This window comes from Gallus gallus, chromosome 2, assembly GCF_016699485.2.
Source record: "Gallus gallus isolate bGalGal1 chromosome 2, bGalGal1.mat.broiler.GRCg7b, whole genome shotgun sequence".
NCBI classification, from domain to species: domain Eukaryota; kingdom Metazoa; phylum Chordata; class Aves; order Galliformes; family Phasianidae; genus Gallus; species Gallus gallus.
In genome coordinates this window covers 134,861,577-134,878,103 of record NC_052533.1, presented here as the reverse complement: position 1 = coordinate 134,878,103, position 16,527 = coordinate 134,861,577, and the positions used below count along the sequence as shown (strand labels likewise).

At 44.5% G+C, this 16,527-nt stretch overlaps 1 protein-coding gene across 1 annotated transcript in view; it reads left to right on the top strand.

Moving 5' to 3' along the window:
- EXT1 (exostosin glycosyltransferase 1) overlaps nucleotides 1-9,462 on the top strand; it is a 168,118-nt gene extending 158,656 nt beyond the window's left edge. The window contains exons 9-11 of the mRNA XM_003640854.6: nucleotides 848-1,008; nucleotides 1,974-2,145; nucleotides 4,488-9,462. Of these exons, the coding sequence (XP_003640902.1) occupies nucleotides 848-1,008; nucleotides 1,974-2,145; nucleotides 4,488-4,673 (519 nt within the window). The 3' untranslated portion in view covers nucleotides 4,674-9,462. The remainder of the gene's footprint in view (nucleotides 1-847; nucleotides 1,009-1,973; nucleotides 2,146-4,487) is intronic.
- Nucleotides 9,463-16,527: the final 7,065 nt, after the last annotated feature.

Below are 16,527 nucleotides of genomic sequence, written 5' to 3'. Positions count from 1 at the left end.
CACCCACCTCACTGTGCTGACATCCACCATTTGATATTCATAAGTGTTCAGCAAGTATTGATGAATGTCAGTGGGTGCCATTTTTTCCACATGGAGGAATTCAGTTTCCAAGCCTTTGCTTCATACATGCTTCCATATCAAACACTGTTTTCATAGAATCGCCAAGGTTGGAAAAGATATCCAAGATCATCCAGACCAACTGTCCACCTACCACCATATTTCCCACTAAACCATGTCCTGTAGTGCAATATCTAAATGTTTCTTGAACAGTTCCAGGGTCGGTGATTCAACCACCACCCTGGGCAGCCTGTTCCAGTGCCTGACCACACTTTTGGAGAAGAAACCTTTCCTAACATTGAATCTGAGTGTTCATGTGCCTGTCAGTTTGTCAGACTGCCCCTCTGCTGCCATCTGCAGCATGACAACAATAGGGAACAGAATATTGGTGGGAAGGTTCAACCTCTACTGCCATACCACCAATATCCACCTCTGACTTCGTGGGTCAACATCATAAAATAGGAGGCATTACTTTTGGAGCAGTCCTCGTATAAGTGCATGCACCTACACCAGTTCTTTCTGTAACTGGAAAAGGTTTGATATGTAAAGGGCAAGCTTGAAAATGTTAATGTAATGCTGTGATGCTCTAGACTCCCTTTAATAGAAACCATTAAAATGTGCATAATTATAGGGCAAAATGTCAAGCAGTCAGTTTAATTTACTGATGAATACACAGAATTAATGTTTTGCAACAGTTCCAAGATTTTGAATTATGAATTAGTGGCAAAGTAATATTTTGTTTTGTTGACGTTTATTTTGGTGTTCATTTGGCCTATGCCTTTGTCTGCAGGTGGATTTTGCCTTTACAGTTTGGCAGAGTTTTCCAGAGAGGATTGTGGGGTACCCTGCTCGCAGTCACTTCTGGGACAACACTAAGGAGAGGTGGGGCTATACCTCCAAGTGGACTAATGACTATTCCATGGTATTGACAGGAGCTGCTATTTACCACAAGTAAGAACCCAAAGCGTCAGCTGTCCTCCTTCTGTATGAAACAAAGTGGTAGTGGGGAATGAAAGACATTCTTCCGGGGAGGGGAAAAAATGGAAAGATAATAAATGGGTCTACTTTTTATGGGGTAATAATTTAAGTTCTCAGTTCAGCTCTGGGGATCTGGTAATCATTATTGCGCTTGTTGGGTCTCTTTGAAGTCACTTGTATTTTGAGGCGGTCGGACTGCTCTTTTTACCATCAGGAATTACGCACTTCAAAGAGTTCCCGAATTCATTAAGCTGCTCGACTGAATGGCCCGTAGCATAGCAGAAAGGAGTTTACTTCCAGACCAGCACTGGGTATGTGTTGGCTGACAGCTGAAGTCTGCAAAGTCTTCTGGCTACTCTGAAGACATAGTGCAGTGGACACATCATAGGCCAGCATATTGCAGCATAGTGCAGAAAACCCCTGCTGTTAGAACTTCCGCAGACCAAAGGCATCTCTAGATGTTAGGAAAAAGTCAACATATTCTTCAGTACCTATTCCAAATCCCAGCAGAGGAGAAGACAGACTATAGGGGATGATAGAGGTCCAAAGGAGAATAGTTTGAACAACAAGGACAGTAGCAGGCTGATATAATAGAGATCTCTCTGACTTAACAGTTTCGAAAAGAAAGATGGGGGATAAATTCATCAGTATTGGCTATTACAGTATAGCAACAGGAGTGCTCTTTTTCCTACTTCTTGATACATAGGTCTGCATTATTTCTTCTAACCCAGCTTTATTAAAAAAACTATATATTTTGTTTCTCGATTAATGCTGTTTACAGTTTTGGTGAGGTACTGATCAGTTCTCCCTTCCTGTTGGAGGACTAAAGAAAAGATCTGGCGTATGCAGAGCTAAGGACAAAATTTCTGCTTCAGCTGGAATTCATAATCCCCAAAAGCCCAGTGGCTTCTCATAATAACCCTACTGTTACTTTCCAGATATTATCACTACCTGTACACTCATTACCTGCCTGCCAGCCTAAAGAATATGGTGGACCAACTGGCCAATTGTGAGGACATTCTAATGAATTTTTTGGTGTCAGCTGTGACAAAATTGCCTCCAATCAAAGTAACACAGAAAAAACAGTACAAAGAGACCATGATGGGACAGGTATGTATCCATAGCATATTTTAGCTGTTGGGATGTATTAATAATTTAACATTTCGAATTCCACATTAGGTTTACAAAATGAATAACATTCTGGCTATTTTTTGCAGTTTTTAGCTTGACAGAGCTATAAGTAGACTATAGATTTGCTTATTATAATGAAAGAAAATCCAGGAGTACTGGCAGGCACCTACTTCATAATTTCTTACACTACGTTATTCATAGTGATCCCAAACTCATGGAACTGTTGATTTTAGTGACTGAATTTTAGTTGAACTCCCAGTTTTCTAATTAAATATTCTGGAGAGAAAACCTCATGGAATGCTAGAAGCAGAAGTAAATTCTAAAAAGATTTTTTATTTTTAATTATTTTTAATGAATATTATATACCAGGCTATCACTGTGCCATTTTGAAGTATATAGTGTGTTTCCAGCACTGATTGTCACAACAGAGGTACATTTTGTCCCATGGTGACGTTGTAACTCACTAGCTGTCATGAAATGCATACTATGGGGCCTCCTCTGTCTATTGGGCAAGTATTCTGTAATTGCAGAAATGAATATACATTTTAGCAACAAGGATACATGTTAACTTGGAGCATATCTGTTCTTCCCTTGTGTGAGGGAGCAATGGGAACAGTAACAAGTCCTAAATAATCTCCCATGTGTGCTGCCCCAGTGTCAATAGATATCAATACTTCCAGGTTTGCTATGGGAAGGAGGGGTCAGGAAGAATGAAAGAGGCTTTCTTTTTCCCCTCACATTTTCTCCTATTAGCATTGTGCATATCTTTGGCAGGAGAGTGGCCATGCCACTCTGTAGACTCCATTATCTGTATGCCACTGCACAGGAATGTTATTTGGCTGTTTGGCAAAGGCTGAACAATCATTTTTCTTTTTTCAGTGTGGGTAGCTTGAATCATCCATGAACTATAACTCTCTCCTAAAGACAAGTTGTTCGTGCAGCTTTGGGAAATGTAATGGACTATGTTCATAATTCCTTGAAAGGCAAATAAAAAATTAACATAACCTCAGTGTTGTGACAGAGATTAATAGTCATATGGAAATTCATTGCTAATGGCCAGAATGTCTGCTATAATCCTCTAGCAACAAGCTTTAGCTTGCCTTTACTGACTGTATAATCAAGAGTCTGTAATCAATGCACATAATAAGCTACCACTTGTGCTGAACTGGACAGGCCTTGGATAAAGATCAAGTCTGATACAGCAGTCCTTTGGCAGTTCCCTGACTTTATCAGTTTCTTCACATTTTAATTAACACACTTTGAGCTTATGAATTTTTATTTGTTTTTAAAGTATAGTAGAAATGTAAGTGCTATAGAGATGCATGAGAAGTGGCACAAAACAAAACGAAGCAGTTTCACAGCATTTATAGCTTCCCTTAAATAATAGCTCTATTGTTTTCATACACGTAGTCTAAGTACAGATAGAGAACAATAATTGCATTCAAGCTGTTAGGTCTTATTTTTTTCTCAGAGATGCTAAGTTTCAATAGACTTTCATTGGAATTATAGCTGTCCTCAACTTTGGAAAATTAGTCCATAGAATTTTGCTTATATGCAACCTGTGGTCTTTTCCTCACATCAGCGTTTATCATGATATAACATGGAACTTCCATTTATTTTCTCTGTCTATAAGACAGTACTGTCTTCCGCACTGGTTGGACAGGTGTGCTCCTCTCCTCTCCTCTCCTCTCCTCTCCTCTCCTCTCCTCTCCTCTCCTCTCCTCTCCTCTCCTCTCCTCTCCTCTCCTCTCCTCTCCTCTCCTCTCCTCTCCTCTCCTCTCCTCTCCTCTCCTCTCCTCTCCTCTCCTCTCCTCTCCTCTCCTCTCCTCTCCTCTCCTCTCCTCTCCTCTCCTCTCCTCTCCTCTCCTCTCCTCTCCTCTCCTCTCCTCTCCTCTCCTCTCCTCTCCTCTCCTCTCCTCTCCTCTCCTCTCCTCTCCTCTCCTCTCCTCTCCTCTTTTTAATGTCTTCCTCTCTCCCAAAACAGAGGTGGACAGGCAGTGGAAGGCCTGCCCAGGAGCGTCATGCTGTGGGTGAGGCTAGACACAGTTAGACTCTGGTTGCCATGCTGTGCTGCCCTCAGCATGGTTTTGGAGGCTGGGGAGGCCAGCCTCCATCTGCAGCTGCCATTACAGATGGGGTGTCCATCCTCTGGCTTGATGCCCCTCACAGAGCAGATTTCTGTAGACACTGCTGCAGGATTGGGAGCTGCCAAGCTCTGTCGCAGCTACACGGCACTGTGTCTCCCTGGCTGAGGTGCCCACCCTCTGCTGCCATTTTGTTGCCTCCCAGCTGCTGCTTAACTTCTGCTCCTCTCCACACAGACATCCCGGGCCTCACGCTGGGCCGACCCCGACCACTTCGCCCAACGGCAGAGCTGCATGAACACTTTTGCCAGCTGGTTTGGCTATATGCCGCTGATCCACTCTCAGATGAGGCTCGACCCTGTCCTCTTTAAAGACCAGGTCTCCATCCTGAGGAAGAAATACCGAGACATTGAACGACTCTGAGGAGCGCTGCCCAGGGGGCCGAGCTGCCCCAGCCCCACACGGCCGCCGGCACACGGAGCCGGACTGTGCCAGGCCCGGCCGCACCTGGACATGGCGAGCGGCACCTGGCGGTGCGCGGCTCCGGACTGCTTCCCCGCCCGGCAGGCCTCTGTCGCTCACGACTAGGTTGTGTACAGTTTCATTATGGAACATTAAATAATTATTTTTGAAATGATTGCTATGCAGGTTTAAACTTTTTTAATGATAAAAAAATACCTATTAAAAACAGAGTTCTTTCTTTAATCAAAATTGTGTTGGTTGTGAATATTTCAAAGCTGCCATTTCTTTCTTTCATGCGTTTGATTGTCATAGCAATTTTCGTTCATTTTCCCCTGCAACGTTAAATGCTTGATTCTCACAGGGAGAAAATGCAGCAGGTTCAGAAACAAATTGAGCACAAGCAGGACAGAAATGAAGTATTACATTTCTCCTTAACTGCTGATTTTTGTAATATTTCTTTTCTTTGTTTTCCATAAGCCGGTTGTGGCCACTATGGCAGAGCTCCTTTGGATGAGAAGAAAACCAGAGAACCTGCAGTGCGTGTAGCTCCTGCTGGCTGAGGCCTGGCTTTGGGCAGGGAGAGGAGCAGCCCTGCCAGGAGCAGGATGGCAGCGGGGCCTTCAGCCATGCAGGAACACCAGGCTGCTCACAGCAAGGCCTTGTCCCCATGGCCCTGCTGCTGGGCCGAAGCAGCATGGCTGGGAGCAGTGCTGTCGCTAGGCCACAACCACTGCGTCTCCAGAAAGAGCTTTGTTTGGAGGGCAGAAGGGGTGTTGGTGCAAAAAGGGAGCATGTTAGTTCTTGCAGTGCAGGAAGTAAGCCTGTAACAAAGTGTTCTATATGGAACCAAACTGTGGGCTTCTCGCTCTCTCTCTTTTTTTTTTTCTTTCTTCTTTTCATTTTTTGGAAGTGCAAATAGTTGGAGAAATTCCCTCCTGGATTTCTGCACCTGAAGTGAAATGTGTTGTCAGAGATCATTGCTGATGGCAGCAGGTTCTCTCAGACTTGTATGAGGCAGAGTAACTTGGGCCAAAGCTTGCCTTGGAAGTACCAGTGTAGCTCACTCTCCAAAATGGTTTTATCATTTCAGATGGAAGCATTTTTTAAGTTGGAATGTCCCAATTGTTTACTTGTCTGTAATGCTTTGCTTATTTATGTGTTTTCTCAAGTGAAGAGTGAAAAGAAAGGGTCAGGAAGGTGCTGTGATGGTTTCCTAAAACAACAAGCACTTTAAAAACATTTCACAGTCTCACATCTCTCTGAGGTGCATCGAAGTGTTATATAGTGATAACCACCCCAAGAGCAAGAGCATATAGTGAGGGTGCCCAGCAAGGATCAGTGAGCCTTTCTATACCTCATTCCTCGGCATGAGGCTGTTCTGTAGAGGGGGTGAAGAGTAGCTGGAGAATGTTTTTATGCTACGGATGGTGAGGCACTGGATTAAGTTCCCCAGAGATGTAGCATATGTCCCATCCCTGGAGACGTGCAAGGTCAGGCTGGACGGGGCTCTGAGCAGCCTGCTCTAGCTATAGGTGTCCCTGTTCATTGCAGGGGAGTTGGACTAGATGGCCTTTGAGGGTCCCTTCCAAATGAAATGATTCTAGGTTTCTGTGATATAAATAGAGTATACCAGGGTTAACGTTTCATTTAGGCTCAAACACTGACGTATTGCACAGCTTTAAGCAACTTCCTTAACCGAGGCATGCAGAGGTCCTCATTTGTCAGAGTAATAGCTACTGGTATTAGAGGGAATGCCATAAAGCTTAAACAATTTCTCTTGAGATGGCAAGATCAAAATCCCTAACTGAAAGTTGCTTTAGTACTGCAAAGTAGATATTACTAGATGTTTGTATGCAATATGGCGTGTTAAGACTTGCAAAGTGTGGTTGGCTTTGCATATGTATTGCAATATTTGAACAGAGCACAGTGAGTTAAGGCAGGAACATCAGGTTCTTGACATTTTGCATTGAATCTGAACCAAATCTTTAAAGGAATTGGCCACAACACGTGTGGGGCTGCAGCCAGTGGCTGAGTGCTGCTGGATGGAAGAGATACCTCCCCAGCTCCATCCGCTCCTGCCCTGGCCATAATCTCACCTTGTGCCTCCTGCCAGCCTGGGGCAAAAAAAAATGGTCAGTGATTGACTCCATTTTGTAATGCCATTTTAGAGAGTTAAATCAGCATATGGAAAGATGTGTGGAGAGGCAAGAGTAGGTTGACAGGACCAGGGAGGGAAGGGGAACAGGCTGTCTTCCTGTCTCTATGGTGAACTGTTACTTCAGCTCTCCACATCCCATAAAGTGGCTCCCATGCTACTTTGTCCTCTGGATAATCAGGCAGCTCCTCCAGGGACAGGAATATATCTTCTCAGACCTGCTGGAGCATGCATCAGACACTGGATGAGGCAGGCAGGGTGTGTGGATGTGTCCTCAGCATCGCTGGGGATAGAGAGCGGGAAAGAGAAGCCCTACATAAAATGAGAATTGCAGTTCTTTCTGTCTTTCAGTTAGTGCCATTTTGGCTGTATAGCAGTGGGGGTGGCTTGTCAGTGTTGGATTGCAGCAAGTAAGGCCAGGCTTTTAAGCTGTTTGATGTTGTGTCACCATCACTTTTCAGGGTGGCTGAGAAAGACTGCGCTAGAGCTCTATGAGTGAGTTTTGAGGTCCTTTCTGTTTACAAATCACTAATTAAACAAGAAACAATATTGGGCTGCAGAAGGCTCAGAATAGATGCGCACATTCCCCTTTGCAGCATGTTACCAGGCAGACCCATCTCCCTAGGAAGGAATGTACCTCGTGGCTGCTAGGACAATGACCCTGGCACCCATGGGAAGAACTGGATGCAGATGCAGTGTAGATGCTGGGCTTGGTATACCTGGTGTGGGTGCTGTCAGACAGCACTCCTCTGGACACCGGGTGTGCTTCCAGGTCTCTTGTTCATGTCTGTGTCAGGTAGAGCCCTGTTCCTGTAGTGAGCACAATCACCCTTTTATCACATCCTACATGCGAGTTAATGGTTCTTTATCCTTTTTTTCCACACTTAATTCAGATGGTGCTGAAACAAGGTTCACTCCTTGTTGCTCCTTTTGTAGTTTTTTAAATTATTTTTTTATTTTTCATGAACAGCAGGCTATGTTAGCCTTTACTTTACAGGTACTTGAATGCCTGATGACTTGACTGAGTGTTTAGCATGTGGCCTTTTGTAAAGGTTACTGACCTTAATTTAATCAGGGGTGAGATGGATGGATGAATGTGAACAGATCCATACCATCAAAGCAGAGCAAAAGTAGGGAGTAGAGTTTGGAAGAAGTGATGATTTCTTAATTGAATTTATTTAAAAAATAATAATAAAAAAGGAGAAACCCTTCCCAGTTATAATTTGAACGAAATCTGTTGCTGGAGGAGGGTTTCGTAATGAGGAAAATGAGACACAAAAACAGGGGCAAACTTCCAAGATAGAAAGTGCCTGGCTCTCTGTGCAGCCCCCTGGGCCTGTCTGAGATTCCTTTACCCTCTTTCTATTTTGTGAAAAACTCTTGCTATTACCATAGCTTTTTCCAAATGTGAATGTTTAAGCTATGTAACAACTCCATTATGAACACAGTGGTGTGCTAATGCACGGCCATCGAGCGCTTTGATCTTTTCCATTTGAAAACACGGTGGATTTGATCACCTTCTGATTCCATTTTCTTTCTCAGAGCCAACCTTGACAAAGGAATTAATCTTTCACCAACGAACGCCTTTTAGAATAGCTCGTTTACCAAAAGGTGTCGTTTCAAGAATGGAAGCAATCACTTGATGCTGAGACAATGACAGAAGCAGCTAGAAGTACAGTTTTATTCCTTAAACCTTTGCGTTCCCGGAGTAAAATGCAGCGTCTTCCTCTTTCTCCCCTTATTTCGAAAATAAAAGGCCACTCGGTGTTCGTAGCACCTGAATGGATGGACAGCCCTTCTGTTAACTCCTCCGGTTAAACATACAGCACCGGGGCATCGTTGCCTGCTCGTGCTCTGGGCTGACCCAGAAGCGCGGCCTGTTGTGCGGTTGTCTCAATGGGCATCGCTGGGGTTTGGCAGGGACGGGCCTGGGCCTTCCTGGTGTCTGCTGGAACATCTCGCCCTTGTTTAAAGCCAAGTCAAGTTGGCCTTTATAAAACTGGTCTGTCTTCACACACATTTTTAAGTTGGAGTTCAAATAGGGGGATTTATGGGACTCATCAGAGGCTTCTGGATGCCCCCTCCCACCCTTCTTGTGATTTTTTGAGTTAGCGATGATCCAATGGGCCTTGTGACCTTGTACATAATCCTGTATATTTATTTTGAGAGACAATATGTATAGTGTTTGGGGGATGAGAATGGAAACCTGAAACGGGAATTTGGAGGTGGACAATTGTAAAGAAACAAACGAACGAAGACAGAAACAATCTTATTTTGTACAAAATGTACATTTTGGAGAATTTTTTTCTAATGCATTACCAATGTTTTCATAGTGCTGCCACATCTTTTTTAAGGTGTTTCTCCCTCTTTGTTTGACTATTGAAACATGGTGCAATGAAACCTAAAGCAAGTGTGTGAGTGAGAGAAAAAGAGGGAGTGAGAAATTAAAAAGCCATATAATTTGGTTTACTTCATTAACCTGTATAACATCATAGGTTTGCCATCTAAAATAGGTTGTTTTTATAGATAGTGTCACCAAAGACTTTTTTTCTTCAGATTTATTTTGAAAAGTTGTTAATAAAGGACGTACATTTCTGTTGTGGTGTGGTTTTATTGTTAAGGTAAAATAACAGCTGTTCCTCACACTGTTGAAAATGCACATCTGGGAGAATGATTGCCATGTTCCTCGAGCTCAGGATAATGAAATGGATGACACTTTGCTGTATCTGCTCTCTCTTCAGCTTGAACTGAGTGATGTTGATATGTATCCATCTGTTACATAGATGATATACGTCGGATAGCATCTATGCACAGTGGGAACTAGTCTGGTAACATCGGCAGGTGTTTACTGTCTTACCTGAGGGCAGGAAAAAAACTCTATCTGTGCCACTTGTAGGTCAGACAGTATCCCTGTGTGGTGGCACAGTAATTGGTAGGTAACACTGATTTTTAATAGGAGTCACTATAACTGTGTAAAGGAAAAAAAGTGCTGCACCAGCCCGAGGCCTTGGAAGGCTGATCAATAGAGGCTGAGAATGTGTTACAATAAATGGGAATTGCAGTCATCCCACCTAACTTCAGGTACCTGAAAAGCACTTGACCTCATCATCTCCCAGCATGGTCAAGGGGTAGAGCAAAGCATTTTGAGGGATTGTCCTCCTCACATACTTTGGACATGGACTATAGCAGGAAATTGCACCTTACACAAGCTGGCTTCTATCTGCTGACAGTCTGCAGACCTGCTGCACACGTACCAGCATCTGCTCTGATGAATCCCACAGTGGGACAGGTCCTGATAACATCACTGCTGGTAATCTGTGCGATTTGCCTTTGGTTTGTTCCCATCAAAGATGTCCTGGACTGGTCTTATCCTTTCTGGGGTTCAGACTGTCTGAACACAAAGAGATCCTTAAACTGTCATCCTGTCTGTCATGCTTCTGGCTTTCTGGGTCGGGACAGGTATTTCCAAATCAGAGCATCCCAACAGACACTGCTGTTTGGGATTGGCTATGGATTCTTCCCTGCCAGAAAACAAGAGCAAAAAACATCACCCTGAAAACAATCCCAGAATGGCACTCTCACTCCTTCAACACTTCAGTTCTTGGCTTGTAGCCATGTTATTTATGCAGAACAACTTGGGATGGAATTCATTTGACTAGATGCGGAGTGCTACAACTGCAGGAGCTACCAGAAGGCTGCTGTCTGTATTAGCAAGTAGCACAAACTTGGTGTGGAGCCGTAGTCTGAAACCTGACTTCACACTATGTGCATCTTAGGGCGAGATTTAGAAGTGAAGGTGGACTGCACTGAATGTACTTTGGCATTGCGTAGTTTCGTTTCACATGAGAAGGATCCAGTTTGTGTGCTCCGTGGTGTGAACCAAAATGAGGTAAGGAGAGAAAAGGAAGGCAGTTGCATCAGAAATGAGCTGAATCAAACCTCTGCTATAGCTGTGCACCTCTGGCAGCCCGTGTAGTCAGCGGACATCAAATTCCAAATAAATCACATGAATTGGGCTTCAGGGAATTGTGCCTACTTCATCTTCCTAGAGACATATAGAAAAGCAGTCTGTCAAAGAAGGATAGGCTTCACTGGAGATGTAGATGCTGGATGAGGGGCATCCCACACTGGGCGTCAGTTTTGTATGCTAAGCCACCACACTGGGAATGAAAACGGGTCACTGGAATGAATCAAAGCCAGGCCAGGAAGTCCCTGGGACTTCGCTTACTCATACTTAATGGTCTGGCCCAAAATATTTAGTGCATAAGAATTTCAACGCTAAATGCACTTTTGACTGTAGGGCTATTTTGAAAAATCCCATTGAGTCTCATTGTGCTGTCCCCTGAATGGAGGTAGGTAAGAGAGTTGGCACTGGTCAACATCTTGTTTTATTTTCTCTTTTAAATGTGTAGCAGAAGGAAAAGAAACAGGTCTGTGCTTTCCCTTTCTAAAGCTACGAGCTAATTGTATCCACAGCGCTATTGGAGAGAGACAGCTTTTGCTCAGGATTTGGAGCGGTGTGACGGTGACATTACAGTTGCTGCATGATGTGCTTTATTCTGCACATTTGTTTCCCAGCATCGCACTCGGGGATGTACACGAGCTTTATGAGCTGCCTGCTCCAGGTAGTGCAGCTCGCTTTGCACATTACCTGCATTTCTATTGCGCATTAAGAACGGATGGGTGTTTGCCTGCTGCTGAGGCTCCTCTGTTCAGCCCCAGCTCCTCCTGCCTCCTGTCTGTAATTAGCCATTGCTATGCTGGTGGTGGTGAAGTACACTGACGACCAGATATCTTTCTTTTTAGAAAAGTAGGGTATGAAATTTCCTGAAATTTCACAAGGAGGTATTTCAAGAACAAAACATTACCAAAGCTGCTGAGGTAGTGATGGAAAAAACCAACAGAACGCTCTTTTGAAGTTGCAGCAGAAAGGAGAATTTTGACCCTGTCCGCATTCTTCCTCAGATCTCTCCCATTCTCTCTGCTTAAAACCAGACACACTGGTGATCACAAAACAAACACAAGGCAAAACAGTGGCTGGTGACTGAGGGGCACATTTCAGGATTTGTTGCTTTTTGAAGGAGGTCCACATTCAATTCCTGCATTTATTAAGCATCCTGAGGTCCACGGCATCACCAGTGGGCTTTCTTTTGTCGGCCTTATAGGAGATCAGGTCCAGAATTTCTAGGAAGAAAGCAGGACCTCTCATGGCATCTGGATTTGGAGAAGTGAAAACAGAGGAAATCTGCAGTCACCCTGCTCTTTTGAAGATACAGACCTGAAACAGTGTGGCCAGATACTCAAATATTCCATGTTTACTTCTACCACAATTTGCTCTTCTGCTGTGTAGATACGAGGGTTTCTCTGAAGATCTGCCTCATTTTACCATTTCATTGCCTAAGGCTGCTGTGTTGCCACGCAGTGCAGGAGGTGAGGTACCAGTGGGCTGACCATTATACCCACACTGTGTCTACCACTGATGGAGAGACAGGGAATTGGGAATAAAACAGGAAAATGGACGAGGAAGGGATATCTAAGATGGGCTTTGAAAACCAAGAATTTAAATCACAGTAACGAAGGGCTGATACAGCTAAGAGAAACAGATTTCTGCTTCAAATGGTGTAAATCCCTCTTATTTGTATTGAAGACGGTGGATGGTTTTCATCCTGAAAATGACCAGGATTAGACTTTCAGAGGATGAAATTACAATATATTTCATTCAGTTATGTCTTGATCTTACTAGATAACAAAACCATCTTTACAATGTGAGCAGCAACTTGCGAGAGGCTGACAAGGAAACACACAATCCCCCGCTTCTCCTGAAACAGCAGCTAAAGCACTATGCTAATGCCAGCCAGTGACTACATTAAGATTACTTTTAATACCCAGCAAATCCTCAAGAGAAGCTGAAATAAAACATTCCACCCAAGCCATTCTATGATTCTATGATTTGTCACTTTATAATTTTTAAGGAAAATGTATACCAGTTCATTGCAATTCCATCTCCTTCGCAGCAGTAATAGAATTGTTGCCATTAGGACTAAAACCGAGTCTAGCTCAAGAAGATCTAAAAATTGGGAATTGCTTGTGATACCAAGCAATAATGTTGTTTTCAAAATCCACAGATGATTTAAATGCAATCCCCTTAAGTATTGAAATCTGTCTAGTTCACTCCAAAGGCAAATAAATCCAATGTATATTTTTCTCTCCTTCTCTTACAGCAGGGCCAAATTCTGCTCCCAGCAACACTGGAATGGATCCAGAATAGCAGTAGCCATCCGTATGCGAGCCCTGAGCCCCAGGCTGTATCCCACAGAAGACCATAGGCCTTTCCCAGCTGAGTGGTCTTGGGGTGATATTGGCTCAAGGTTGCCTTGGGACTGTATCTTACCCCAAAGCCACTTAATTTTAGAGTAAATTTGTGTTACATCACATGGAAGGAACTCTGGAACAGGTACCAGTAAGGGGGAGCGGTCCTAACTCCCATCTTGTTGCACATGCCATGCATTACCATCTCCACTCATTTATTCTATTTAACCTCTAAATGAAGGAAAGGCTTGGAAAAGATTAATGATTTATGGTGACACACAGCAATAACAATATCACAGTCACAACCACTTACCAAAATATTTCAAAATCATTATCCCTGTATAACAGAGGGGCAGACTTTCGAGGTCTGGTTCTTGTAAGGCACAGGCACCTCAGGCCGCTGAGTCCCAGTTCATTACAATTATGGATACACACTGTCTGCAGCTCCAGCTGTCCCGGAGCTTGCCTGTGTCCTCAGCACGTGGCTCCAGTGTGGAACTTTGCCATTCACCAGCAGCCTCCCAGTGTGCTGCCCTGAAAGGGAGTCATAGAACCATAGAACTGCGTGAATTGGAAGGGACCCTTAAAGGTCATTGTAGGACTCCCTCCTGCAATGAACAGACATCTATGTCATCCTGGGGATGTAGGTGGCAGTGGGTACACAGAGCTGCTGGACCCTGCAGGCTCCCTGCCCAAACCACAGTGGGGTATCCCCAGCACAGTCTGTTCACAGTGAGCTGGGTTAGAAATCCTCACCACTTCAGCTCTTGGGCTGGGAAAAAAATAAAATAAAATAGAAAAGCAGGCAAAGTTATGCCAGGACAAGGAGAAGAACTCAGCTTTCCCAACCACCAATGTCTTTCTAGGACTGTGCTGCTTTTCTTACATCCCCATTGCTCTGGCACTGGGTATTCCCCAGGGTGTCATGTAGACGAAGAAATCCATGCCTTCACGTAGCCCTGAGGGCTGAGCTTTCTGAGGACAGCCTGCCTGGTTGTATATGGACTGATGCCACACGAGTGAAGTCTCAATGTATTCTGCAGCTGGCACATTTCAACACTTATTTAATTATCTAAGATTGAACCAAGTCGTCTTGGATTTTGATCTGAAAAAAAAAAAAAAAAAAAAAGAGCTTTGCTGTTTCAGTCGAATCAAACCAAGGAAACTGTCAGAATTTATGTGGGGCTGGAGCCCTGACTGCTGATCACAGCAAGGCAAACTCAGCTGGAACGTTAAATCAGTGCCAATGTGACCTCTGAAAGGAGCTATTGAGTCCAGTGTGCCATGCAGGAAAGCTGTGTGTGTGTGTGTGTGTGTGTGTGTGTGTGAACACAGAAACAGTGAAAAACGAAAAACTGAGGTGCCCAGAGAACTTGGTTTTCATCCCAAGGCTTTCCAGACATGGCCTCTGGTGCTTTTCATGTGTTATGCATCAAATGCGATCAGCCGCACCGCACACGGGATGATGAAGTAAATGCATTGGGTCACTAAAGTGCATTAAGTGCCATTTACTGCATCGATTTAATTCTGTCCCTACTCAAACTTATAATAACTGTCTCTCTCCCTTATTGCTGCTTCCCTTTTCCTCTTTCTGCCGGGCAGGCAGCAGCATCTATTCTCCTACCCGACAGCATAACTCAGTCCCACTGATAGCTCAGGCCCACGGCCATCAGTCCTGCCTGGTGCAGTGCAGTAGATCAGAGGGCTGTGGATATTTTGAATGAGGATCGGTGTGGGCCGGGTGAGCTGCAAAGCCAAAGGCTTTCTCATCGCCAAGGCATGGCAGCTCGGGCACTTGAGAAATTCAAAGCTGCACCCATTGATTTTGTGCTCCTGTGAGCTACGCTCTGTGCAGGAGTTTTCCATTAACAGAGCAGGAGCTGTGAGCCGCACGAAGGGAAAGTGTATGAGCAGGGTGGGTTTGGTCTGCAGAATGGATGTCTCCATCAGAACAGTTTCCTCCGCAGGAATTTGTTTGTGTCATTTGCACTGCGGCCACATTTCCCTTTGTATTGCTGTGTGAGTGCCAGAGCGGGCTGAAGGTCAGCATGCAGATTAGTTCTCCATGCACAAAAATGCTTTTTCTTTCTTCTGTTTTCTTCTCAAGTGCTCACACAAACCTCCTTTACAGGAATGCTGAGCTTTGCTTCTTCACTTCGCATTTCTAAAACACAGATGGAAGGAAGTGTGCTCCACTGCGTACTCTTTTGTGATTGCCCCTCTTCATCAGGTTGCCAATTTACACTACTTCATATTTACGTCATATCACATTAGAAGGTTTTGCAAATCATGTGCAAGCAAAGAACCTTCCACATGTAACTCCAGGCTGCAAGAAACCCTTTGACGTGGTGCTAGGAAGTACACGAGTACTCAGAAGTAGGCAGCACATCCATTTCTTTCACCCCATAATTAATGTCAGTGTTCAAACACGGGCTGGGCTGAGGAGGTGTTGCTGGATACGATCATTGCAGCACTGTGGAGCCTCAGTTCTCTCCTCTGTGCTCCAAAGCAGCCGACTTGGAAGGGTTTCCCATAAAATACTCGCTACCGTGCAATATTACATTGAGAGTGCATCATCGTCTTTAACTGATTTCATTGTATTTCTGTTCGTGATGGACATTTTCCACCCTTTCCATCTGAAGTGTGCTCATAAAATGAGGTCTGACGAGGCCTCAAGAACGTCGTAGGGGCTGTTGTACTGGCACACTCCAGCTGCTCTGTGCCAGCCTGGTAACACAGAGCAGCTGTAAACCCACTCTGCCTGGGTTTATGTGTACTCTGCTACATCAGAGCGGCTCTCAGCAGCTGAAAAATGGGATTTTCTGTGCTTAATGTCTAGTATGTGTCTTGTGTCTAGGGTATGCATCTTGCCCTCGGAAGGAAATATTCTCCTAGCAAAAGTCTTTCATCTATAGCCATTGCAATCATACATTCAATAAAAGCATCCAGAAGCATTCCGATAGAGGTTGCGGTGTTCTGTTGCTGTGCTATAGGCAGAGGCTCTCCCTATTGCCGTAAGTAGCTCAGATGCTCCAGAATGTGAGAGCTGACAGAAAGGAGGTCCCCAAGCCTCGGCCTCCCACACCCACCTTCCCCATCGTGCCACCAAGCCCATTTCTTTGTCTGCTTCTTCATCTTGACTCCTTTTTGACTCTTTCTTTTGGAGAAGTTCACTTCTAATGACTAATGAGCAATCAGCCTGGATACAGAGAGAGAGCCAAAAGAGGTGGCAGGACAAACAGAAGAACGTGCCTTGCTTGGCCCCCACAGAAGGAGGAGCGCTGCCCATGTGGGGTCCTTGTCCTTCCTTCTTCCCTCCTGGACTTCAGGGTGCACCACGGGACTCCTGCC